Raw genomic sequence first — 24,434 nt, 5'->3', positions numbered from 1 at the left:
AAGAAGGAAGGACCAATATGAAAACCTGCAAAATGCACTTTGAGTCAAACAAAAAAATATATAAAAAAATGAATGAATGAAAAAATGAAAAATGAAAAAATGAAAAAGTAAAAATGGAGAGGCTAAGGGGAAAACCCACAAAGGGCACCTTAGGCCAAAGAGGATTTGAGTTGAAAACCCGAAGGGCGGCTCAAATATTGATCAGAATGGGGCATGAAGTGATCAGATTGGGGCATATGGTGATCTTGCTATACCTGAAAGGGTAAGGCGACATCTTGGGGCATCGACAGAGTCTTGTAGATCTCCTAAACACATGTCAAACTAAGGAAAATCTTCAGAAAGTTTGTACAGAGAAGTTCAAGCTGCGATATCTGGGGCACCTAACCTTCATACTATTTATATATTGAATTTGTTGTTCTTGGAATGCTTTATTCTTTTTCGAGATATGTGTTCCAATCAATTCCTCTTTTATTCTTGCTACCCTTGATAATTCATTCATTTCAAGCTTGCTCTCAAATCAATTCTATTTTATCTATCGGTATAATCTTTTGCAAGCATGTTGCATTAGAATAATGATTAATGGACTAATAATACTTTCACAATGGAAGTTTTGTATATTACTCTAGAAGTTTCTAAATAATATAGGAACCTGAAACAGGACTATTGTTTAGAAAACACCAGGTTTAAAGGGTGAAATATCTAAGAAGGAAGAATCTAAGACTATCATTTCGGATTTTGTTGTCCAAACATTGATGGAACAAAATGACAAGAGACCAGAGCTTCAATGAACCAACAAGCGATGTTCACCAAGCAATAAGAAAAGGTTTTCTGGGAAAAGAAAGTTCTTCATTGTGCATAAACATTTGGTATGACACCTTGGGAATGGTGCAGGAGACCAAAGAGTTTCACATTATGTATTCTTGAATTGTGATAGCAAAGGATAGAGAAAAGGCCAGATCTTTCTACCCTTGGGTTACAGCGGGAGAAAGATGGTACAAATTTTATGACCCAGTGGATTGAACTTTGAAATTCACAGTGGGGGGCAATCAGATTAAGTGTTTCTTTGGATATGCCAGCCAAGCAAGAAGGCGTTGTAACACGTCAGTGATAAAACAATGAGTAATAACAACTCAAACATTAAGGAATCATCTTCATGACATCATGCATTCATTCAAATGTCATTCATACACATCTAGTTAGGAGCATTTGATTCGTTCTGATCATGTCATCCTAATCACTAGGCACAATTAGGTTCATAAAATAGAACATGCAGGTCATGTTCTCCAGGGAACAGATCAATGAAGTAGCAGATCTTATCTTCCTGTATTTGGCAGCGGAGGGGATCGAAGATAGCAGATCTTGTCTTCCTGTATTTGGCAGCGGAAGGGATCAAAGATAGCAGATCTTGTCTTCCTGTATTTGGCAGCGGAGGGGATCGAAGATAGCAGATCTTATCTTCATGTATTTGGCAGCGGAGTATATCGAAGATGGTGAATCTTATCTTCCCAATACAGTGGAGAAGTAGATTTAAGCCATTAGTCCTATCTCTCTAAACAGTAGTGGAGTAGGTTGAAGATTCCAAGATTCTGTCACCCTAACCAGTAGTGGAGCAGATCGAAGATGGTGAATCTTATCTTCCCAATACAGTGGAGAAGCATATTTAATCCATTAGTCCTATTTCCCTAAGCAGTAGTGGAGTAGGTTGAAGATTCCAAGATTCTGTCACCCTAACCAGTAGTGGAGCAGATCGAAGATGGCGAATCTTATCTTCCCAATACAGTGGAGAAACAAATTTAAGCCATTAGTCCTATTTCCCTAAGCAGTAGTGGAGTAGGTTAAAGATTCCAAGATTCTGTCACCTTAACCAGTAGTGGAGCAGATCGAAGATGGTGAATCTTATCTTCCAATACAGTGGAGAAGCAGATTTAAGCCATTAGTCCTATTTCCCTAAGCAGTAGTGGAGTAGGTTAAAGATTCCAAGATTCTGTCACCTTAAGCAGTAGTGGAGCAGATCGAAGATGGTGAATCTTATCTTCCAATACAGTGGAGAAGCAGATTTAAGCCATTAGTCCTATTTCCCTAAGCAGTAGTAGAGTAGGTTGAAGATTCCAAGATTCTGTCACCCTAAGCAGTAGTGGAGCAGATCGAAGATGGTGAATCTTATCTTCCCAATACAGTGGAGAAGCAGATTTAAGCCATTAGTCCTATTTCCCTAAGCAGTAGTGGAGTAGGTTGAAGATTCCAAGATTATGTCACCCTAACCAGTAGTGGAGCAGATCGAAGATAGCGAATCTTACCACGAATCTCATCCCCCTGAAGTTGCAGCAGAGTGGATTGAAGCCACAAGTCATAATTCTTTTTGAAGTTGCAGTGGAGTGGATCGACGCAACAAGACACAGTGAACTGGAGTGAAGCTACTTGAAGAAGAGAAGCACCAGAACAAGTCAAGAATCGGCGAGGCCGGGCAAAATTTCTTAGTCTTTGCTCTATTATCGTTACACGACAACGAGCAAAGAGGGGCAACTGTACAGGCCCATTTTGACCCAAAACCCAAAAACATTAGCCCAACTAACTTACCCAACAACCATCAACCCCTCAGCCCAATAACTTAGCCTAAACCTGAGGCCCAATACAAACCCAGGCCCAATTTTTAAAAAATCTGCCTAGGGTTTCAATCTGAAACCCTAGGCGCCGCATCTGCTGACCCTAGGGCCTGCTAGCCAACCACCCCGCCGCACGTCCACTTGCCCTGCCACTACAACTGCCGCCTGCAACACCTGCAAAACGGAAACCAAACACGCAAAGCAAGAGAAAAAATAGCAAAGCAGTAGTAAAAGTAAAATAAAATGTGTATTAAGAGGCTATAAAAAGGCCAGGAAAATACCAGAAAAGGGGTTCCGCTCCTTCTTTGTTCCATGAACATTCGGCAATAAAAGAAAGGAAAGATTTCCAAAGGTTTTGATTTTTTTCTTTTATTTTCTGCTCTTTTTGTCATCTTTATTTCATTCCAAATAATAATTATTAAATTAACAAAGTAAAAAAAGGGAAAGAAAACCGTACTTGCGCCGCGCCGGAGGAAGGAGGACCGAGTGGTTTCGCTTCTGTTTTTGTGTCTTTCGTGTATCTTTCACGAGGTTCGGCCTTAGATCCGTGGCTTAGAGGCAGTCGGCTTCAAAAAGGAACCAAAAAGGTCCGATTTTGAGTCTCCGGCCGCCATACATGGTGGCACTCTGGCGAAGGCTCACCGGCGACCTAAGTCCGGCCATGGCCGAAAGGGGAGAATATTTGAGAGTGTTTTCTGGTTTTTCTTTTTAGAAAGGAAGAAAAATGAAATTTTTAAAGAAAAAATGAATTTTATAAGGCCCCTCTAAACGACGTCGTTTAAGGCTGGGCTTAATAGCCTAAAACGACGTCGTTTTTTCCCACGGACCCGCGCATCGACCCGACCCGAAGGGGAAGATCCGCGTGTTTTCTTCAAATGGAATAATTACACGCGCAGTCCCTCTGACTTTGAAGCGCGTTACAATTTACCCCCTTTTCATTATTTTCTTTTATTTCAATTTAGCCAAAGTTTTCTGTTTGTTTCAATTTAGTCCGCTAAAGTGCCGCGTTTTGAGTTCTTGGTTTATTTACTGTTTTGGTCCCTTCCTTTCGGCGCGCGTTGCAACTTAATCCTTCTCATTTTTTTAAATTCGCCCAGTATTTTCATCTCTATTTCAATTTAGTCCCTTTTTTTAGTCTTATTATTATTATTATTATCATTATTACATACTTATTTATATTTATTTTATTAAAATTTCGGTACATGTATATACGTACATATATTTTTATGATATACATACATTATTTTTGTAACATATATATACTTATATATTTTTATATATTTTACAACTTCTATACATATCTATATATCTATATACATATTTTCATTTTCATAAATATATACATATTTATATATAATCTTTATAGTTTAAAATATCCCCTTTTTATACTTTTTAAATTCATAAATACATACATATTACTTCATATATTTTAATTTATATACATACATACATATTTATTTTTTTTCTTTTATATATTAAGATATACTTTATATATTTTGTTAATTTATGTATACACATATTTTAGTTTATGTCCGTATATATATTTTTATATTTAATTGTATTTATTATTTATTTATTTCATTTTTGTTATTATTTTAAAAGAATGCTTTAACTTTATTTGCTTATATTTATTTTGATTTGCCCCTTTTTTATTTATCTTATCTTTGATGCTATTGCTCGTATTATTATTTTACTTACATCATTATCCTCGTTATTTCATTACACCCATTTTTATTTAGACTCCGAAAAAGAAATTTTAATAATATAAGTAATACTCGGTATTTTAGATTTTCGAGAGAATCGAGCCCTAACGTATTGGGTTCCGACTTTTTTCGTTGAATTTAAATAATCGAGATTACTCTTTTAAAAATGATAAAAAGCTTGTTATCGAGAATCCAATATGTTGTATCCTAACGCATTGGATGTGACACGTTTTCTCGAGACGAGGATCTTTCGAAATAAATGCAATATTCAATGTTTAATATTTTGAGAAATTGTGCCCTAACGTATTGTGTTGCGATTTCTTCATTTGATTTAAACAATTGAATATTCTTTCAAACTTTATTACACGAATCTTTTCAAACTCAAGTTTTAAACGATATCGGGAATTAAAAAAGGATCGTGTCCTAACTTACTGGTGTGATCCCTTTTTTATCCAAGATAGTTAAATGTCTTTTGAACAAGTATTTTCATTCGCGTACCGGGAATTCGAGACATTGTGTCCTAACTTACTGATATGATTCTCTTTCTCGAATAACGTGAAACATGCCCTTTTCCTGAAAATTTTCAACTTTTTAATACAAGGACCGTATTTTTAAATTCTTCAAAGTTTTCACTCTTCGACACTAAGACATTAAGTAATCAACTAGGTACCAATTTTGGGCGTATCGAGGGTGCTAATCCTTCCTCGTGCGTAATCGACTGTCGAACCCGTTTTTCTGAATTTCGTGGACCAAACTTGTTGTTTTAATAAAATCAAACCGTTTATTAAAAACAACCCCTTTTCGAGGTGATCCAATCACACCTCATAAAAAAAGGATTGGTGGCGACTCCCGTTTTCGTTTCATTTTTCAAAACCCAAGTCGACCCCGTTTTTCATAAAAAAAATGGTGTCAACAATTGAAGTAAAAATTTTAAATTAAAAATAAAAAATAAAAAATGTAAATTTTAATTTTAATTTTCTAATTATATAAATTACATCTCAATTTTCTCCAAAATACTAATTTCAAATATAAAACTCGAACAGAATCTTCTGACCATCAGCTCCACCATATTAGACCCCTTTTCTTCTTGGAACCGGGTTACGTGGACCGGGTTATTGTCTCCCCCAAATTCTGTCTCATTTTCTTCTCCCCCTTCTTCTTTGAAATTACGCGCCGGTTTTTTTTCCTTCACTTTCTCAACTTCATACAAAAACTGGAAAATTTTTACAGTTCATATCACTTATTTTGGCAGCTAATCTCGTACTCCCCCCCTCTTTTTTAATATATTTTCTCCTTTTTATTTGATTTACTTGCTGTTGAAAACTAAGTTCTTTCTTTGTTTGTTTTTTTGTTTCAGGTTTTGAATTTTAGAGCTTAATCTATTACTATGGCCGACTCAAGAAGGTACAATTTCTCCTTTTTTTTGTTTTTTTTTTGGGGCTGAATATTATGTATTGAAGGAAAAAAAATTTGCAGTGAGGATAGTAGCAACACACTTCGAATACTAGTAGCGACGGATTGTCATTTAGGTTATATGGAGAAAGATGAAATACGACGACATGATTCATTTCAATCATTTGATGAAATATGTTCAATTGCGGAGGAAAGACAGGTATATTTGCTAAAACATGGAATTTCTTCCTTAATTTCTTTTAGTGTTGGTATGCACTGACTGTGATTTGGTATTAGGTGGACTTTTTACTTCTTGGAGGAGATCTTTTCCATGAAAATAAGCCTTCGAGGTCAACTTTGGTTAAGGCCATTGAGATTCTTCGTCGGCATTGCCTTAATGATCAACCTGTGCAGTTTCAAGTTGTTAGTGACCAGACTGTGAATTTTCAGAATGCGTAATGGTTCTCTCTTTTTCAGTGTCGTATTGTATCTTATCTTTGTCTTGTACTTTGCCATAAGTCATAAGGCTCATATTTTTGTCTAGCTAGTGATGTGATAATATTTAATCAATGATTCTATGCTCAAATGTTTTTCTTTTTTTGGTAAATTTGTTTAGTTAATTAAAGTAAGTTCATTTACTTATATGCACCCGATATGCAAATATGCTCTTTCCATTGGTTGCTTGATAGCTGGTTCACAGATTTTATCACGTTCATTTGTAAAATGCATTGCTCTCTTTACAGATTTGGGCATGTGAATTATGAAGATCCTCACTTCAATGTTGGCTTGCCCGTGTTTAGCATTCATGGAAACCATGATGACCCTGCTGGAGTGGTAAGGAATTCATTGAAACATGCCTTTCCCCCACTGTATCTTTCATTCTATAGATAAATCTTGCTTGTTCAACCTTTTCTCTAATTTTGGTGTTCCATCCTATGTCTCATAAATTTTCATGTTTCTCTAATCCCATGTCTATCTACATATGGGATACGATAATCATAGATAGAACTTTCCAACTGTTTACTCCCTTTTTGATTTGTTAGGTAATCTTGTTTTCATAGAGTGAATAAGTCTGCTGTTCTTAAAATTGTTTGTGTGTTCTGTTCCTAAGTGTTTATTGGTGACAGGACAACCTTTCTGCAGTTGATATTCTTTCTGCATGTAACCTTGTCAACTACTTCGGGAAAATGGTTCTTGGTGGTTCAGGCGTTGGTCAGATTACACTCTACCCTATTCTTATCAGGAAGGTCTGCTTGTCATTTTGTTAATATGAGCTAGAAAGGTAATTGTCTTTCATTGGAAAACTTATGTTTCTTTTTGAATTGCAGGGCTCAACTGCTGTAGCTCTTTATGGTCTTGGGAATATTAGAGATGAGCGGCTCAACAGAATGTTTCAGGTACTCTACAAGTTAAAGTTGATCATTTTTACAGCTCATTAGTTTCTGAGTTCCTGAATATTCAGTTAAAATTCCTGTTTATTTGGTTTATTGTATTTGGTTTCTCAGACCCCCCATGCCGTGCAATGGATGCGACCTGAACCTCAAGAAGGATGTGAAGTGTCTGATTGGTTCAACATTCTGGTGCTTCATCAGAACAGGTTCTGTGTGTGTGTGGTTGTTGCTAGTCCATGTCTGCGTGTATCATGTTTACGTATGTTCTGTGTTTTGATTGAGTTATTTCATGCATGACCAAAATTAGAAGTGGAAAAGGATGTTATGATGTAAATTCACATTCGGACATATTAAATCTTTTTATAATGTGGCTTGCAGAGTGAAGATGAATGCTAAAAATGCGATAAATGAGCGCTTCTTACCACGCTTCCTTGATTTCGTAGTGTGGGGACATGAACATGAATGTCTTATTGACCCTCAGGTGCTGGAGGTGTAAAATATTTTTGTCTTAGCCTTTATACCTTTGAGGATGCAAAAAAAATTGAAGGTTGATTTTAATTTCATAGGAAGTACCAGGGATGGGATTTCACATTACTCAACCAGGTTCGTCCGTTGCAACGTCACTGATTGATGGAGAATCAAAGCCAAAACATGTGCTCCTTTTAGAAATTAAGGTTGCATGTCTATGAAAGATTGGATTTTTCATGTAATCAATCAGCATCTGTTTCTTCATTATATTTTCTCTCCATAATTTGCTGCTTTTTTTGTAGGGAAATCAATATCGTCCAAACAAAATACCTTTGACATCAGTGAGGCCCTTTGAATATACCGAGGTAAAGCAGTTCCGTTTTTAATTATTTTTAAAAGTATTTCAAAAGGCAAGAAGTTGAGAATAGTTCTTTTATCTTACTCATGTTCATGATTTAGGTTGTGCTGAAGGACGAACCTGACATTGATCCCAATGATCAAAACTCAATTCTTGAACATTTGGACAAAGTGGCAAGTCTCTTTCTTGCATGAGATAACAGTTTTGGACTTTCTGAGTTCCTATATTATCCAATAGAGAAGTTTAACAAATTAAGTCTTTTAGTTATTTATGGTAGGGACAAAATCCTTTGCCAACTTCTTAGTAATAACTTAACTTTTGATTTAGGTGAGCGGTCTGATTGAGAAATCTAATAGGAAAGCTGTCAATGGATCAGAGCAGAAGCTCCCATTAGTCCGAGTTAAGGTAATTTCAGACTCTGTTTTGTGAACAATGCTACTATGATAGCTTATGTGTACACCTGAGTTTTTTTCTTTCCCACTGACATGTTTCACCTTTGAGAGGTAGAACAATCTGTCCCTTTCCCTTGCACTCTAGTGTGTATCACACTCAAGAAGGAAATTGAAGAAAGACTGTTAAAGATCTCTAACTCAACTAAGCCCAACAACCCTTTTTTCTATTTTGATTTATTTTTAGCCATGATTTCTTTTATGCATTTTTCTTTTCAACTACCTCTATCCTCTTTATCTCCCCTTGCATTCTCCTTTTCCTCCCCCCCCCCCCTTTTTATGATGTTTTATTGTTGGATGTGAGGGTTGCTATATGGTGACAGATATAAAGGATCTCACTTAAAAATTTCGATGTTGTCAAATGAGTCATATGTCTAAAATCTTTTACTATATTCAGAAAACTTTCGTCATGGTATCTTTGTTGCTAGCACTTCATCATTTGGAAAATGCTTACACATCCCCTTTTTTTCTTTTTTGTTTCTTAGATCATCCATCCTGTATTATTTGCAATTTTTTATTATTATTCTACTTTACTCTATGCTTGTCTTGATTCTGTAAGGCGTTGATTTCCAAAAAGAATGTACCTTAGCATTCAGAGATAACCTTTTCAATATTACTCTGCGATATTTAGGTGGATTACTCTGGATTCATGACAATAAATCCTCAAAGATTCGGGCAGAAGTATGTTGGGAAGGTATCTTGAGGCTATTGCTTGTACCATACGATGAATAAGTTCTCATTTTTCTTTCATTTACACACTAAATTATTAGAATTCAATATTTGCAGGTTGCAAATCCTCAAGATATTCTTATATTCTCCAAGTCTTCTAAAAGGAGTCAGAAAGAAGGTAAACAAGCTTATGCCTGCTGAAATTAATCTTGTAAACCCCTAATTCTTAAGAAAATTAGGTAGCCAGTTAAATGTTCTGCTACAAGGCTCAAGGGGCGAAAGTGACAAACATATACTGAAACTGCTGTTGGCTTGGAAGCTTGATTTCACTTTTGAACACTATCAGATATTATTACTTGTTAGAGAAATCTGCCATAAGATGCTTCCAAAACAGCATCTGGATTGTCAAAGCTCTCCTGATGTCTTAATCTTATCTGCTTGATGTTAGCTCATAGAAGCATGGTATAGCTTGAGTTCAACTTAAAAGGTTTTTTTTAATGGTTGTAGCCAAAATTGATGATTCTGAAAGGCTTCGTCCAGAAGAACTAAATCAACAGAATATAGAAGCATTAGTTGCTGAAAACAATCTGGTAAATCAAACTTAGCATTCCCTGTTTCCTTAGCCTCTTTCTTAATTTTTATATATATCATTTAATACTTATTTCATTTAGTCCAGGAGGGTACTGAGCATAATCATCTCGAAATATTGTTCCTATGGAAACTATTTTTTTATTGAAAACTAATTATTCTATTTTCGATGCATGCTCAATTGTACATGATTAAGCATGAATTGAGCACTTCTGCATATGAAAGTTGTATTAGATTCCAGTTTTCTTTGAGCTAGTGCGCTCAGTGGGACTTGCTTGACAGGAAACAAATATTTATTCTGAAGTTTATTCACCTTTAGCCTGACCCTTCTTATCATGTCTATCTTGCAGAAAATGGAGATTCTTCCAGTCAATGACTTGGATGTTGCGCTGCACAATTTTGTTAATAAGGATGACAAAATGGCTTTCTATAACTGTCTGCATTATAATCTTGAAGAAACTCGTGTAAGTATTTACTGCTGTTCACATAATGCAAATCATAATGTCTGAATGGGGCGGGGAAGACCAAAGAAGAAATGGCAGAAAGTATTAAAAGGAAACAACTTCTGCTGGTTTAACTCATGGTTCTAAATAGAGCTCAATGGCTTTATTTGATCCGTACAGCCTTACTTGATTTCGAAAAAGGCTTGTTTTGGTCCTTGTTTGATTTTATGTCCACTGGATCTTCCAGTAATAAATTCCTTTTGGGTGGTATATTGCAACATAAGCTTATGATTTTCTGCTTGTATTTGCTTGACAGTGGTTAGTTCTTTTCTTCATTGGTAGTGATTTTTTCACTCTTTTGATTTGACAGAAAAAAATTGGAAAGGATTCAGATGTTTCAAAGTTTGAAGAGGAAGACTTAATTCTTAAAGTTGGAGAGTGCTTGGAGGCAAGAACTTAAAGTTGATATAAACATTACTACAAACTTTTACTGCTAAATGCAATACCCTCAACTGGAAAATTGTTCCTTGGTCAATTGTTCTTTTTTGCTTGTGCCTCCGATAGATGGAAATGGTAGGCTATACTTCAATTCATCTGTTAATTTTACAGGAACGTGTCAAGGAAAGGTCTTCGCACCCTACAGATACCTCTCAGTTCACATCCAGTATGCAGTCGTTTGAGGTATCTTATTTTATATTTGCTCTGGGCTAGTCAACCATGATAACATGTATGTTGCTTCTGGTTGCTTGTATAAAATTCTCTGCATCTAAACTTCTCTTTCTTCAATATTATAGAACATCCGGAGCAAAAATGTTACAGGAATAGGAAGTGCAGCCTCCTTTAGTGATGATGAAGACACAGCGCAAATATTAAGCTCCGCAAATAGAGGCCGGAAAGGGTCTTCGTCAGCTTCTCGATCATCACGTGATGCTTCTGAACTTGGTAAAAGTTCCACTAGAGGAAGGGGTAGAGGTAGGGGCAGAGGCTCTAGTGGCTTAAAGCAGACAACTCTTGATGCTACTTTGGGGTTTCGCCGTTCTCAAAGGTGACACTTCGATCTGACCTGTGGACTAGTAATTTGACTTAGGTCTACAGAAAAAAAGTATCAGTACAATGCAATATAAATCCCAATACCTTCTTATGAGACTGTTAACTCTAGTTTAATGCTAAATGTTTCTTGCTTTGTACTAATGGTGCTTCTAATTTTGCTACTACTTGAAAATGAAACTAATGAGCTCACAACTAGAAATATGAATTGTTGTTAGTAGTATGCCATATATCTTTCTTTATTGCACTAGAGATTTCATTATTAATTTCTTTACAAGTTTGGATATTTGCATCACTGGCTAAGTTTCATGGGTAATTTGCCTAAAGCAGATCTACCTCGGTTAAGGTTCAAAGTATTGCTGATGATGAGGAGAACGTTGACTCTGCTTCAAGTGAAGAACATGAAATTAATGAGGTTGAAAGCAATTCGGTATGAAATCCGTTCTCAATTAATTTCTTACCAGCATCCATGTTTCATTTCCTGTTGCTCCTCTTTGACTGTACATGGTAATCGCAAATTAAAGAATGATCGCCTTTTAAACATGGATTATCCCTCGACTTCTTTGTTTTTATATCTGAATCTATGTTATCTGCACTAGGATGTGAGTGTTAGACATTGGTATGGGTTCAACACAGTATGTTCATTTTTTTGAAGCTTTTCCATGTATTTGGAGGGGCATCTTCCCATACCCATGTCTGAGTAATTGTCGGTAATGGATGTTGGACACGGGTAGTTATACAAAAATGAAGAGTCGGAGCAACATGGATTTGAATTGTGCTGTCCATATTGACATAATACCCCCATATAAAATAATGTAAACATGGACTGATAAATGTTTCTTATCTTTCTTATCCTTTGAAGGAAAACGAAAATGATGAAATTACTAAAGGTAGAGGACGCAAAAGAGCTGCACCAAGGGGAAGAGGTAGAGGCACTACATCTAAGCGGGGAAAGAAATCTGCTAACTCTTCAGTTCATAGTGGGTTGATGAACAAGCTTGACGATGATGACGACGATGATGCTGAAGAGATTGCTCGGAGATTTAATAAACCTCAACCTCGGGTTTGTGATCTTCTCCTTGTTTCTTCTGTGCACCCTTTTTTTACTCAGGTTTTAGTACATGTTTTACCGTTGTCGCTTCTAAATTACAAATTGAGTTCCGATTCTACTCTTAGCTTCACTGTGTTGTTAATCTCGGCAAGTTTCTATTCAGTATTCTTTTCCCTTCATGCATCAGGATTGCGTGATTGAAATTTGAACCTTTTCTCTTGTTTCTTAGGTAACAAAAAGTTATGGTGCTTTGAGAAGGTAAGAGTTGTCACGATTTACTGTCCCCCATCAGCATCTTAGCATCAACCTATATATGATTCTGAGGAAGAGCAACTCCATGTAGCAGCAGACCTTGGTCGAGAATGTACTGATCTGATTTGTACATTGCGTTTCCGATGCAAGAAATTTACTGTCAACTTAGTAAGAGTTGTGTACTGTTTTGCATATAACCAAAACTGGTAAAGACGTTTCTAGTTCCGATTTGTTAAATTTTACTGTGATTCTCGAGAAATGTATGATTTTGTTAGAATAGCGGGTCCACTTGTAATTTATTAATTACATTTTATGAATGTCAACCACGTAAATTGGTAGTGGTAAAGTGAAAATGAGGATGGGAAAGGAAGCATGAGAGGTGAGTAGCGTACAAAATGAAAAGAATGGGCAGTGAATCTGGACAGTCACAAGGCCTATTGATTCACTTCTTTACTAAGTATATTTAATTTTATGAGAGCGTCAGACTGAAGATCTGAAGGTCGCGTGTTCGATCCACGCTTACTGCATTGTCATTTTTTTCTTTAAAAAATATAAATTGAAATATTAACCATCTAAATGCAATAAATAGTTGCGGGGATAGCTCAGTTGGGAGAGCGTCAGACTGAAGATCTGAAGGTCACGTGTTCGATCCACGTTCACCGCACATTTTACTTCTCTTCTTGTTAAATCTAGACCGTCCGAATGATGAAATATGTGAAATCTCGACCGTCTAAATTCGTATTCTTCTTCTTCTTCTTTTTTGTTCTCTTTTTCTGGGAATCTCGCTTAAAACCTCGACCATCCAAACCGGCAAATGTTTTAATAACTTAAAATCTAGATAGCAAAACCTTAATAGGATACACGAATTTCATATGCAGACATTTGGGTTATTTAAGATTTGATCCCTAAATTATATCTAATTTTTAATTTTGTCCTAATTTAATATTTGAACTGTTATTTTGTTATATTAATCCAAAAAGTTAAACAGGTTGAAAAAAAAATCGCACACTCAGCCAATAAAAATATGCCACCTGATTGTTTCTCTACACATGTTTAATGACATGACACCTATAATAAATTCAAAATTCAAATATATATATATATATAAATTATAAAAAAAAATAAAAATAGACACGTACATAATTCCTTGAAAAGCATTTATAAAATTATAAATATATAAATTCAAAAAAAAATTCTGAGAGTTTGTTTTTATAATATATAAATTATATAATATAAAAATTTTGAAAAATAAAATTTGAAAACTTAAATTGAAATATATATTTGATTTGTCTTATTTGAAAAATATAAATATAAATTGTTTTTGAAAAACAAAATAGCTTGAAAAACTTAAATTGTGAAAGATAGAAAGTTTGGAGAAACAAATTTTTTATATTGGAGCCTATTACAAAGAGCTCGTGCCTCTTTACAATATTTTTTCTGAGAAATTCAATCCCTTACATTATTACAAAGATTGCATAATAGCTAATTTTCATATTATTATTATAATTTGTAAATAATATATTCTCTCTGTTGACACCATTTTTTGATAAAACGGGGTCGACTTAAATTTTGAAAACGAACACGGGAGTCGTCACCAATCTTTTTTGATGATGTGTGATCGAGTCACCTCGAAAAGTGCTTGTTTATAATAAACGATTAGATTTTTATTAAAACCGCGATTTTGGTCCACGAAATTCAAAAAAACGGGTTCGGAAGTCGGTTACGTACGAGGAAGGATTAGTACCCTCGTAACGCCCAAAAATTGGTACCTAATTAATTAATTAATGTCTTAGTGTCGAAGATTGAAGAGATCTAAAACACGATCCTTTATTAAAATTATTAAAAAAATGCTTGAATAAATTGAAAGGAGAGTTAAAGACCCACTTGTCTCAAAGTAACGAAACATCACATCCCGTAAGTTAGGACACAATATTTGGAACCATAGAGAATAAGCTTGCCTTTAATTTTTATTGAAATTTTATATTTTTGAAAATTAGAAGGACATTTTACTATTTTGGTTTAATGAGAAAAATCGAAATCCCGTAAGTTAGGGTACGGTTTCTCAGGTTACCAAAACACGAAATGTTACCTCATAACGAAACTTCTTTTATTTTTTTGAGGTTTTTTTTAAAAGGGTATTTAGCTATTTAGGTTTAGCGAGAAAACCGAAACCCTGTAAGTTAGGGTACGACTTCTCGAATCTTTAAAACGCAAAGTATTGCCTTAATTTTCAAAAAGAAATCCCTTTTTTATTAATGGGCATAAGTCGATGAAATATCTATCAAAACGCGCATAGTTTATTCGGTTATGCCTTAAGAAATCGTTTAAAATCTTTGGAGGGATCATACGGCTAACAATGATATTATAATACAATTGAAATGATCATGACATAACGTGCATCATAAAATACATGTAACAATAACAATAATACTAACGAACCTTAATCCCAATATGCATGAATAATAATAATGCAAGTAACAATATAACAATAACATTAAACATTATACTAATGAATCTAAATTTGAAAAGTATTTGAAAATAACAAATAAATAAATGATGGAATAAAATTGCAATAATAATGACAAAAATGAAATAAACAAGCCAAATTAAAAATAATGAATAAATAAATAAAAATAAAACTAATGTTATTTTGACCAAAAATTGAAAATAAATAAATAAATAAATGGAATATTAAATAAAAAAATTTGTGCTTTTTTAAAGGAAAAAAAGAATAAAAATAAAAATAAACAGGCTAGGGACCGAATTGAAAACGGACTAAAATTCGAGGTCAAAATTGCGAATAAATAAAACAGGGTTGCCAGGGGATTGAAATGAAACGCGCTCAAAGCACGAGGGACTTTCAGGGAAATAATCCCCTGTCCTAAAACGCGATGCTTCAACGAGGATTAAAATGAAATCAGCATAAAATTTATGGGCCAAAACGAAAGAAAACAAAAGGGTCAGATTGCACTGCACTATAAAAGCGGAGGGGCTGAGAGCGCAAATGGCCCCTCCAGACGCAACACGCGGATCCTTGAGGCCATCTGGTCAGGTCATGCACGGGTACCTCCATACGACGCCGTTTTGAGGCCACTGAAACAGACCTCAAACGACGCCGTTTTGCATCTATTATAAAGGTAAATTTTTTTAAAATCATGCTGCCATTAGAAAATAAAAAAAACTGTTAGAAACTCTCTCTTTCTCTTCTCTTCTCTTCTTCCCCAAATCTGGCTAGAGCATCAACGAGCTTTTGTGGTGGCTCCGTCGCAGCTCCGCCCTAGCGCCGCCGTGCCGGAAGGCTGACAGACGTCCGAAACCCCAAAAAAAATTATTTTTTAAAAAAAACTCCTATTTTCTAAAATACCCAACCGATTTGGGTGTTTTTGAAACAAAAGTAAAAAAAGGAAAAAAGAATGGCCTTTCGGCCTTACTGCCCTGTCGATTGTGACCCAGGCGAAACCCTAGAGGGCTCTCGGGGCCTTGACGAACGGAGGAGACCTCCAACGATGGCGTGCAATCCGGCCACAGGTACGTTTCCTTGCTTTTTTATATTTTTGAATGTATATAAAAGAATAATAAAAATATTGAAAAGAAAATCGCATAAATATTGAAAACAGAAAAACGAAAGTACAAAATCACCTTCGTTTTTGAATTTTATTTCTTAGTGTTCGTAAAAGTGGAAGAAAAATACAATCATCCGATTTAGGCTTTTATAGCTGATTTGAACAACTCTCTATTCTATTGTTTTTGTTTGTTTCTGTTGTCCGCTTCTGTTTGGCTTCTTCTTTAGCGTGTTATTTGCTCTTGCAGGTGCCAGATGCGGTGGCAGAGAAGGTGTGGCATGTGCTGGAGGTGTGGCAGAGGCCTGAAGACCTAGTTGCGGCACACCTAGGGTTTTCTTTGGCTGAAACATGTTACGTTTTGTGGGCCTAGGGTCAAATTTGATTTGGGTTAGAACTTTAGGCTTGATTGGGTTTAGATTGAGGCTTGTAGTTTTGTATTATTAGGCTTGAAATTTTTAGGTAGTGGGCCCGGGCAAATTGGATTTGTTACACTCTCACTACAACATTTTTGTAGGGAATCTCATTGTTCATTCTTAGTTGTTTTTGCAGGGAATCTTACTATTCATTTTTGTCTTTGCTTGGCGGGGAACCTTACTGTTCATTCTTGGTTGCTTTTGGCAAAGAATCACTCTCGTTCATATCTGTCTTTGCTTTGTAAGGAATCTCACTATTCATTCTTGGTTGCTTTTGGCAGGGAATCACTCTTGTTCATTTCTGTCTTTGATTTGTAGGGAATCTCCCCTGTTCATATTCTGTTTTTGGACTGGGTGTATTGTATGTGCCAATTGCCATTTAGCGAATAAACCCATGCATATTGAGGTTCCACAAGCGATACTTCCTGATACTATATTTGAAGCGGTTGTTAGAATTTCTTATGATATCCAATTGAAACAAGTTCTTGCTAATGGTAAGAAAGAGACTTTGAATGTGGGTGTTGTTCCTATTTTACCAGAGGGGTTCGAGTTAGCTGCTTGATCGTATTTCGTCCGATATGAAAGAAGAAATAGACAATCTTTCTTTTTATTCATCTCTTGCCTTTGAATAATTATCATCAATTTTTTTCTTGATTCTGGTGATAGTTACTCATCTCTCTGTAAATTTATCAAAGTTATAAATATATAATTTATATATTATAAAAAATGATAAAAAATACTAAAAGTTGAAATAAAACGAAATTAAAATTTATAAAAAAATTAAGAAGATTCCAAAAGTATATAAATTCTGAAAAGTTATAAAAAAATAATATATAAACTCTAAAAAATAAAAAATTTAAAAACAATTGAAATTTTAGAAAACTTCAAAAAAGAATAGGTAGTGAATTGTAGATACCTTCAGGGAAAAAAAAGCCTATTGATTTACTTATGTACATCTATTATGTTTTATAAGATCCTTTACACGATTGCGGGGATAGCTCAGTTGGGAGAGCGTCAGACTGAAGATCTGAAGGTCGCGTGTTCGATCCACGCTCACCGCATTTTCATTTTTTTCCTTTTGAATATAAATTGAAATAGAACCATCTGAAGGCAAAAAATAATTGTGGGGATAGCTCAGTTGGGAGAGCGTCAGACTGAAGATCTGAAGGTCACGTGTTCGATCCACGTTCACCGCATATTTTCTATTTTTCTTTTTGTTAAATCTAAACCGTCCTAAAGATGAAATACGTGAAATCCTGACCGTCTAAATGGCTTTCCCTTTTGTTTTTGTTCTATTTTTCTGGGAGTTTTAATAACTTAAAACCTAGACCGTCCAGATAGCAAAACCAATAAGATACAGCACGAATTTTATATGCAGACATTTGGGTTATTTAAGATTTGGTCCCTAATTAATATTCATTTTTCCATTTTAGTATCTAATGTTTTAATTTTGTCCTAATTTAATATTTGAACTATTATTTTGTTATATTAATCCAAAAAATTAATAGGTTGAAAGAGTAAATTACACATTTAGCCAATAAAAATATGCCACGTTATGGTTTCTCTATACATGTTTAATGACATAACACCTATAATAAACTCAAAATTCAAATATATATAAATAATAATAAAATAGATAATTCCTTGAAAAACATATATATTATAAACATATAAATTCAAAAAAAAATTCCGAGAGTTTGTTTTTATAATATATATAATATAACATAAAAAATTAGAAAAAGATTATATAAAATATTATAAAGTTGAAATAATAAAACGAAATTAAAATTTCTAAAAAATAAAAAAAATTCTAATAATATGTAAATGGCTATTTATAAAATTGACCCAAAAGTTTTTTTATTAATTATAAAATTGATTCACTTTTCAAAATCATGTACGTAAATGACCCGTTTTGAACAGTGAACTTCGATGTCATCATTGCCATTAGCGGTACCATGCTTCATAATGGGCCAATCATTGGCTGGATTTAAAAAGAATATTTTTTTGATGTTGTCGTTTAGAGGGTAATCTGGGGGCTGACAGGAGTCCCGACCCCCCTAAAATAGAAATTTGTTGTTTAGGTTATTTAAAACTTTTTAAAATTTTAAATTAGTAAAGGTAAAATTATACTTTAGCCCCCCTAAAATTATAAAAAATTGATTTAATTCTTCAAAAATTATAAATATATAGACTATAAAAATTTGAAATTTCATGCGACCCTCCGAAAACATTGTTTTGACCTTGCCCCTACCGCTGTTGTCATTAACTTCACCTGATTGAAGTGCAATTATGTAAAATGTTTAAAGACATGATGAAACAATTTTCTTTTTTAGATTGGATGAAAAAATGTAACATCGTCACTGGTGACTATACCTAGTTAAATGCTTTTAAACTTTTCTTTTTAACTTTTAATCTATTTGCATGTCAGTTTTATTCTCTTTTGAAATTAAATTTAAATAATCTTTAAAAAAATATGAGAAAAATAAAAATAAATCTTTTTCATTTTTTTATTTTTAAAAAATAAACTTAAAAATTTACGTCAACTTTTGTAAAAAATAGTCTGCTACCCTAGCACGTCTCTGTATGCTTCTCTGGCAAGTTTTTTTCTTGTGTTTTCTTGTTTTGGCGACGTTCATCTCCATTGATTTGAAGTGATTTCTTTAACGGAGGATTCGAGTACAGCATCCATGGAATCAGAATTTGCGGGTTTATCTCTTGATGAAGAAGAAGAAGAGATCCTGCAAGCACAAGGTGACTTAGATTTAGTTATTAATGAAGAATCTCTTAGTCTGGTTCGTTGTTTTCTTACAGCCAGTATCATCCATTATCCAACAATGAAAAGTACCATGGCTAATCTATGGCATCCGGTCAAGGGTGTTCAAATTAGGGATCTGGGGAAAAAGGTACTTGTTTAAGTTTTTTCATGTTATTGATATGGAAAGAGTTATTAAATGGGCTCCTTGGACATTCAATAATCATCTACTAATTTAACACAAGTTGCAAGGGAGGAAGATCCACTAAAAGTTCATTTAATCTCATCATCGTTTTGGGTTCAAATACATGATGTGCCCATTGGGTTTTACTCTGATAAATTAGTGATGCAGTTAGGGAATTTTATTGGAATTTTTTCAAGAATACGATGGATCTAGTTTGGGGAAAGAAAATATGAATTTCATGAGGATAAGAGTTCAAGTTGACATTCGGCGCCCTCTCAAAAGGAAAAAGCAGGTTATGTTTAATAACAAGTGCTCTTATGTTAGATTTAAGTACGAAAGACTGACTCTTTTTTGCTTCTACTGTGGCCGTCTTGGACATAATGACTCCTTTTATGAAGCAAAAATGTTGGCAGGGGTTGAAGTTGATATGATGGGATGGGATTTATCTTTGCGTGCACAATCAAGGAGAGCCCAAGCAATGAGAAGTGTATGGTTAAGGGAGGAAGGAGGTTCAGGGGGAGGAATGAGCGGAGGAAATAATGAAAGGGGAAGCGTAGGAAATTTTAGGGGAAGTGTTGATCCTATTTTAAGATTTAATCTGAAAGGTAATGGGTTCTCCTCACAAATAGAAATGGTTAGACTTTTAAATGATTATAGTCAAATGGCTATAGAACAGGAGTTGGAGAATGAGATGATTATAGGAGAAGAGGGAAAAAAGAGAGGGAGAAAGGATATTGAGGATAGTAGGGAGATGAAAAGGAGAGATAGGAAAGTACAGGGATTCAATCATTTATTATCGGCAACTGCCAAGAGGCAAGACGACCGATCGCAATGAAAATATTAAGTTGGAATGTCCGAGGTTTGGGGAATCCTCGGACAATTTATCGACTTTGGCATTCGCTGAAGAAACACTATCCCCAAGTGATCTTCTTAATGGAGACAAAAATAAACAAAAAAAAAAAAGATGGAAAAAATTCGAAGAAGTTGTAGATTTCACTTTGGAATTGATGTGGATTCGATTGGATCTAGAGGAGGACTTTGTTTAGCATGGAGAGGGAATACTAGTATTGCACTATAGAGTTTTTCAAGTAGACATATTGATGTGATCATTGAGGAAGAAGGAGATGGAGAAAAGTGGAGATTTACAGGTTTTTATGGTTCCCCTTATTCATATGATAGGAAGGAATCATGGAACTTGTTGCGAAAATTAAGAAACCAGGGAGATGACCCATGGCTGGTTTGTGGGGATTTTAATGAAATCTTATATGTTTTGAGAAGAAAGGTGGTTTGCCTAGAGAAGAGAGAAGGATGGAAGCATTTCGGAAGGCTTTGGATGATTGTTGTTTAGTGGATTTGGGATATTCAGGTAAGAGGTTTACGTGGGAGAGGGGAAATCTGCCAGAAACTAATATCCATGAAAGATTATATAGAGGGGTGGAAACAGAAAGATGGAGTGACTTATTTCCAAATTTTCTAATTCAACACCTCCCACATTCATTCTCAGACCATTGTCCACTTCTTATTGATACGGATCACAGAGTTAAAAGGATAGCAGATCAGAGGTTCAGGTTTGAAGCATGGTGGATTTTAGAAGAGACATTCTTGGATGAGACTAAAAGTATTTGGGAAAACTCAACATGAGACATTGTGAAGAAGCTGGACAATTTAAAACGAGGGTTACAAATGTGGTGTGTCCGGTTCCAACAGAATAAAAGGATGAAAAAAGAGGCCTTATTGTCAAAATTAGAAATGTTGCTTGAAGCGGATAGAAGTGAGGAGAACTTGGCAGAGATTATTGACACAAAAATCCATCAGAATTTAGAAATTGAGAAGGATGAAAGCTATTGGGAACAGAGGGCCAGAATTAATTGGTTGAAAATGGGAGACAGAAATACAACTTTTTTTCATAAACAAGCATCGCAACGAAGGAAGCAAAATAGAATCCACAAGCTGTAGGGTGAAGACGGTAGGGAGACGGATAAATGGAAGGATATGGAGGAAATTGCCAGATCGTACTTTTTACGTTTGTTTTCAATAGGAGGGCAAAATAACTTTGAGAATATCTTGACACGTATTAGAAGGTGTATTTCTGAGGAAGATAACATTAAACTGAAGGCAAGGTTCACAAATGAGGAAATTCGGGAAGCTCTTTCAGGAATGGGTCCTACAAAGCACCGGGAGAGGATGGTTTCCCAGCCTTATTCTATCAAAAGTGTTGGTCAATTGTTGGGGATGACGTCTCCAATTTTTGTCTCCAAAGATTAAACGAAGGTATGAGGTTACATTCAATTAATAAAACAAATATTGTGCTCATCCCATAAATCCAGAATCCCTCAAGCATTACCCATTTTAGACCTATTAGTTTATGTAATGTGATTTACAAATTGATTGCTAAAGTCATTGCGAATAGGCTACGGGGGATAATTCATAAATGTATTGATTTAGTAAAGATTGCTTTTGTTCCAGGAAGGCATGTGATAATGTGTGACTTGCTTATGAAATTCTACACACTTTGAAACTGAAGAGATTGGGGAAAAAAAGATTCATGACTGTTAAACTGGACATGAGTAAGGCATGTGATAGGGTTGAATAGGGGTTTGTTAAAAGAGTAATGGAAAAAATGGGTTTTGACCCAGGATGGGTTGATTTAGTACTGAATTGTATCTCTTCAGTCTCATACTCCGTGAGTTTCAATAGAAATATTGGTCAAACGTTTCTCCCATCGAGAGGTTTTAGGCAAGGGGATCCTCTAAGTCCATTTTTATTTCTTATTTGTGGAGGACTCTCAAGTCTAATGAGGTTAGCAAAAGAGGATAATGTTTTTAAAAGTGTTAAAGCAAGTCGAAGAGGGCTAGCTATCTCCCATTTACTATTTACAGATGATTGTATTTTATTTGCAGAAGCTACGGATAGGGGAGCACATTCATTAAAACAGATACTGCAAGAATACGAGACAAGTTCTGGGCAATGTGTGAATTTTGAAAAATCGACAGTTTTCTTCAGTACTAAATACAAAAGAGAGTGAAAGGAGTGCTGTTTCACAGATCCTTGGAGTCAGAAGAGCTAATGATTTTGAGCGATATCTAGGACTTCCTAGTATGGTGGGGAAAAGAAAGAGATTATCTTTTTAAAATTTGAAGGACAGACTCAAGCAAAAAATCGACAGTTGGAGTATTAGGTACCTCTCACAAAGAAGAAAGGAAGTGTTTATTAAGGCAGTTCTCCAAGCTATTCCAACATACTCGATGGCTTGTTTTCTACTCCTTAAGACGCTTTGTACTGATTTGGATAGAATAATAGCCAACTTCTGGTGGCAAAAGAGATTTAATAAAAAAGGTATCCACTGGTGCACTTGGAAGGATATATGTCTATTAAAAGAATATGGTGGTCTCGATTTTCGTGATTTTGCTAAATTTAACGTTGCATTATTAGCGAAGTAGGGATGGCGTCTTATTAATTATCCGAATTCATTATTTCCCGTGTTTTGAAAGTAAAATATTTTCCCAATTCAGATTTCTACAAAGCTCAGTTGGGGAATTTACCTTCATTTACCTGGAAAAATATATGGGCTGCGAGAGGACTTTTTAATAATGGACGCTGTTGGAGGGTGGGGAGAGGTGATCAAATTCCCATACGGGGAGATTCATGGATACCGGGGATCTAAGCTGACAGAATCACGATTCAAGAAGACAATGAAAATGTTAAATTAGTCTCGGATTTAATTGAGCCAAATAGCAGGAGCTGGAAAACAGAGCTGATAAGAAATACCTTTCAACCAGATGTTGCAGAGCAAATTTTACAAATCCCTTTTGCGAAGACAGAACAAGAAGGTTTTCAAGCACGGAGAGGAGAACCGACAGGGGAGTTCTCGTGAGGAGTGCCTATAAACTATTACATGATTCTAATCTGGATCCTAATGATTTATTATTACATACCGAGACAAAAAATTTCTACAACAAATTATGGAAGTTACATATCCCTTCAAAGATTCAGATGACAATTTGGAGGATTTCTTGAGATTTTATCCCTTCCTTTGTCAACCTCAAAATAAAGAGGGTAGTGATGAACACTTTTTGTCCCAAGTGTGGTTGTGCTGAAGAAAATAGCTGGCATATTTTTATTCAGTGCCCTAGATCAATGGAAGTTTGGAATCAGTTAAATTTATTGTGGGTGCTGAATCAGAGTATAAATAACATGTGGGGATGGCTTACCTGGGTTTTTGATCGAGGTAATGAAAAGCAGTTTCAACTTTTCTGTTGTAGCCTTTGGTTCATTTGGTTTAGCAGAAATCATCTCGCATATGAAAAAAGACTCATGTCAGGATCAGAAATAGCGAGGAAAATCAGAGTCTATATTACAGAACTTGCAGTAACAAAAGTAAGAAATCTTACTCTCCATTCATCTGACAATCTCCAACAGATACACAAAAGGGGATGGACCTTCATTCATTTTGATGCAGCTTACGATCGTCTGGAGTTCAGATCGGCTTCAGGTATAATAGTACGGAACGAGAATAGAGAGATTCTTGCATCACAGGTAGTCATTCACTCCAACATTGCAAATCCATTCACAGCAGAGGCATATGCAGGGTTACATGCAATAAAATTAGGGATTAGACTGGGAGTAAATAAATTAACAGTTTTAGGAGATTCCAAAACTGTTATCAAGAAATGCCAAAGCTTCTTCACAGATAAATCAGTCATTGGAGCAATTATCACAGATATCCAAAGTCTAAAAAACAGGTTCCAGGAGATTGAGTTTACTTTTGTCCCTAAAGCACAGAATATTTATGCACATACTATAGCAAATGAGGCTCTTAGAAGAAGAGAAAGTTTTTACCTGGAGAGGGAAGTCCCAGAAGTGGTTCGGAGAACGGTAGGAAATCTCTGGCCAAATCCTCCGGATTGAAGAAAGGGAAAGGTTTTCATTAAAGGATAGCAGAGACAAAAGCATTAAATTGGTAACCTGCTATCGTTATGACTGGACGGTGGGTTTGAAAAGACGATAATTAATGGTGTCCAGCTATCTAGATTTGACTGGTATAGGATTAGCTTTATTTTCAAATTTTGTTTATTTTGGTCAAGATGGGCTAGTTTAAGCCCGATTTA

At 35.2% G+C, this 24,434-nt stretch overlaps 1 protein-coding gene, 1 long non-coding RNA gene and 3 other non-coding genes across 6 annotated transcripts; 4 read left to right on the top strand and 1 right to left on the bottom strand.

Annotated features, from left to right (window-relative positions):
• The first annotated feature begins 5,365 nt into the window (after window positions 1-5,365).
• On the top strand, window positions 5,366-12,731 carry LOC107903527 (double-strand break repair protein MRE11). The gene is made up of 23 exons (XM_016829601.2): window positions 5,366-5,566; window positions 5,664-5,710; window positions 5,783-5,918; window positions 5,996-6,153; window positions 6,442-6,532; window positions 6,826-6,945; window positions 7,027-7,095; window positions 7,204-7,295; window positions 7,468-7,570; window positions 7,656-7,763; window positions 7,860-7,922; window positions 8,017-8,088; window positions 8,243-8,320; window positions 8,996-9,058; window positions 9,151-9,211; window positions 9,541-9,623; window positions 9,972-10,085; window positions 10,435-10,512; window positions 10,674-10,745; window positions 10,859-11,109; window positions 11,442-11,541; window positions 11,974-12,174; window positions 12,392-12,731. Exons 2-23 carry the CDS (start codon window positions 5,694-5,696, stop codon window positions 12,422-12,424), a joined length of 2,163 nt encoding a protein of 720 aa, XP_016685090.2. The 5' UTR covers window positions 5,366-5,566; window positions 5,664-5,693; the 3' UTR covers window positions 12,425-12,731.
• A 274-nt stretch (window positions 12,732-13,005) lies between these two features.
• Window positions 13,006-13,078, top strand: TRNAF-GAA (transfer RNA phenylalanine (anticodon GAA)). The gene has a single exon. It is a non-coding gene; the product is annotated as a tRNA-Phe (tRNA).
• A 4,300-nt stretch (window positions 13,079-17,378) lies between these two features.
• TRNAF-GAA (transfer RNA phenylalanine (anticodon GAA)) lies at window positions 17,379-17,451 on the top strand. Its single transcript has one exon. It is a non-coding gene; the product is annotated as a tRNA-Phe (tRNA).
• Window positions 17,452-17,513: 62 nt separating this feature from the next.
• On the top strand, window positions 17,514-17,586 carry TRNAF-GAA (transfer RNA phenylalanine (anticodon GAA)). The gene has a single exon. It is a non-coding gene; the product is annotated as a tRNA-Phe (tRNA).
• Window positions 17,587-18,873: 1,287 nt separating this feature from the next.
• On the bottom strand, window positions 18,874-24,364 carry LOC107903528 (uncharacterized). Of its 2 annotated transcripts, none has more exons than XR_001685838.2 (5): window positions 23,718-24,364; window positions 23,538-23,619; window positions 23,095-23,455; window positions 22,869-22,991; window positions 18,874-19,128 (listed from the first exon to the last, which is right to left on the bottom strand). It is a non-coding gene; the product is annotated as an uncharacterized lncRNA (long non-coding RNA). The 2 variants fall into 2 exon arrangements; XR_001685839.2 differs by having other exon boundaries at window positions 22,879-22,991; window positions 23,718-24,349.
• Window positions 24,365-24,434: the final 70 nt, after the last annotated feature.

This window comes from Gossypium hirsutum, chromosome D05 (genome assembly GCF_007990345.1).
Source record: "Gossypium hirsutum isolate 1008001.06 chromosome D05, Gossypium_hirsutum_v2.1, whole genome shotgun sequence".
Classification (NCBI taxonomy): domain Eukaryota; kingdom Viridiplantae; phylum Streptophyta; class Magnoliopsida; order Malvales; family Malvaceae; genus Gossypium; species Gossypium hirsutum.
This window is presented reverse-complemented; position numbering and strand designations above follow the sequence as displayed.

Coding starts and splice junctions, on each gene's coding strand:
- LOC107903527 (XM_016829601.2), top strand. Junction 5,919..5,995: donor CAATTGCGGAGGAAAGACAG/GTATATTTGCTA, acceptor ATTTGGTATTAG/GTGGACTTTTTACTTCTTGG. Junction 6,533..6,825: donor ATGATGACCCTGCTGGAGTG/GTAAGGAATTCA, acceptor TATTGGTGACAG/GACAACCTTTCTGCAGTTGA.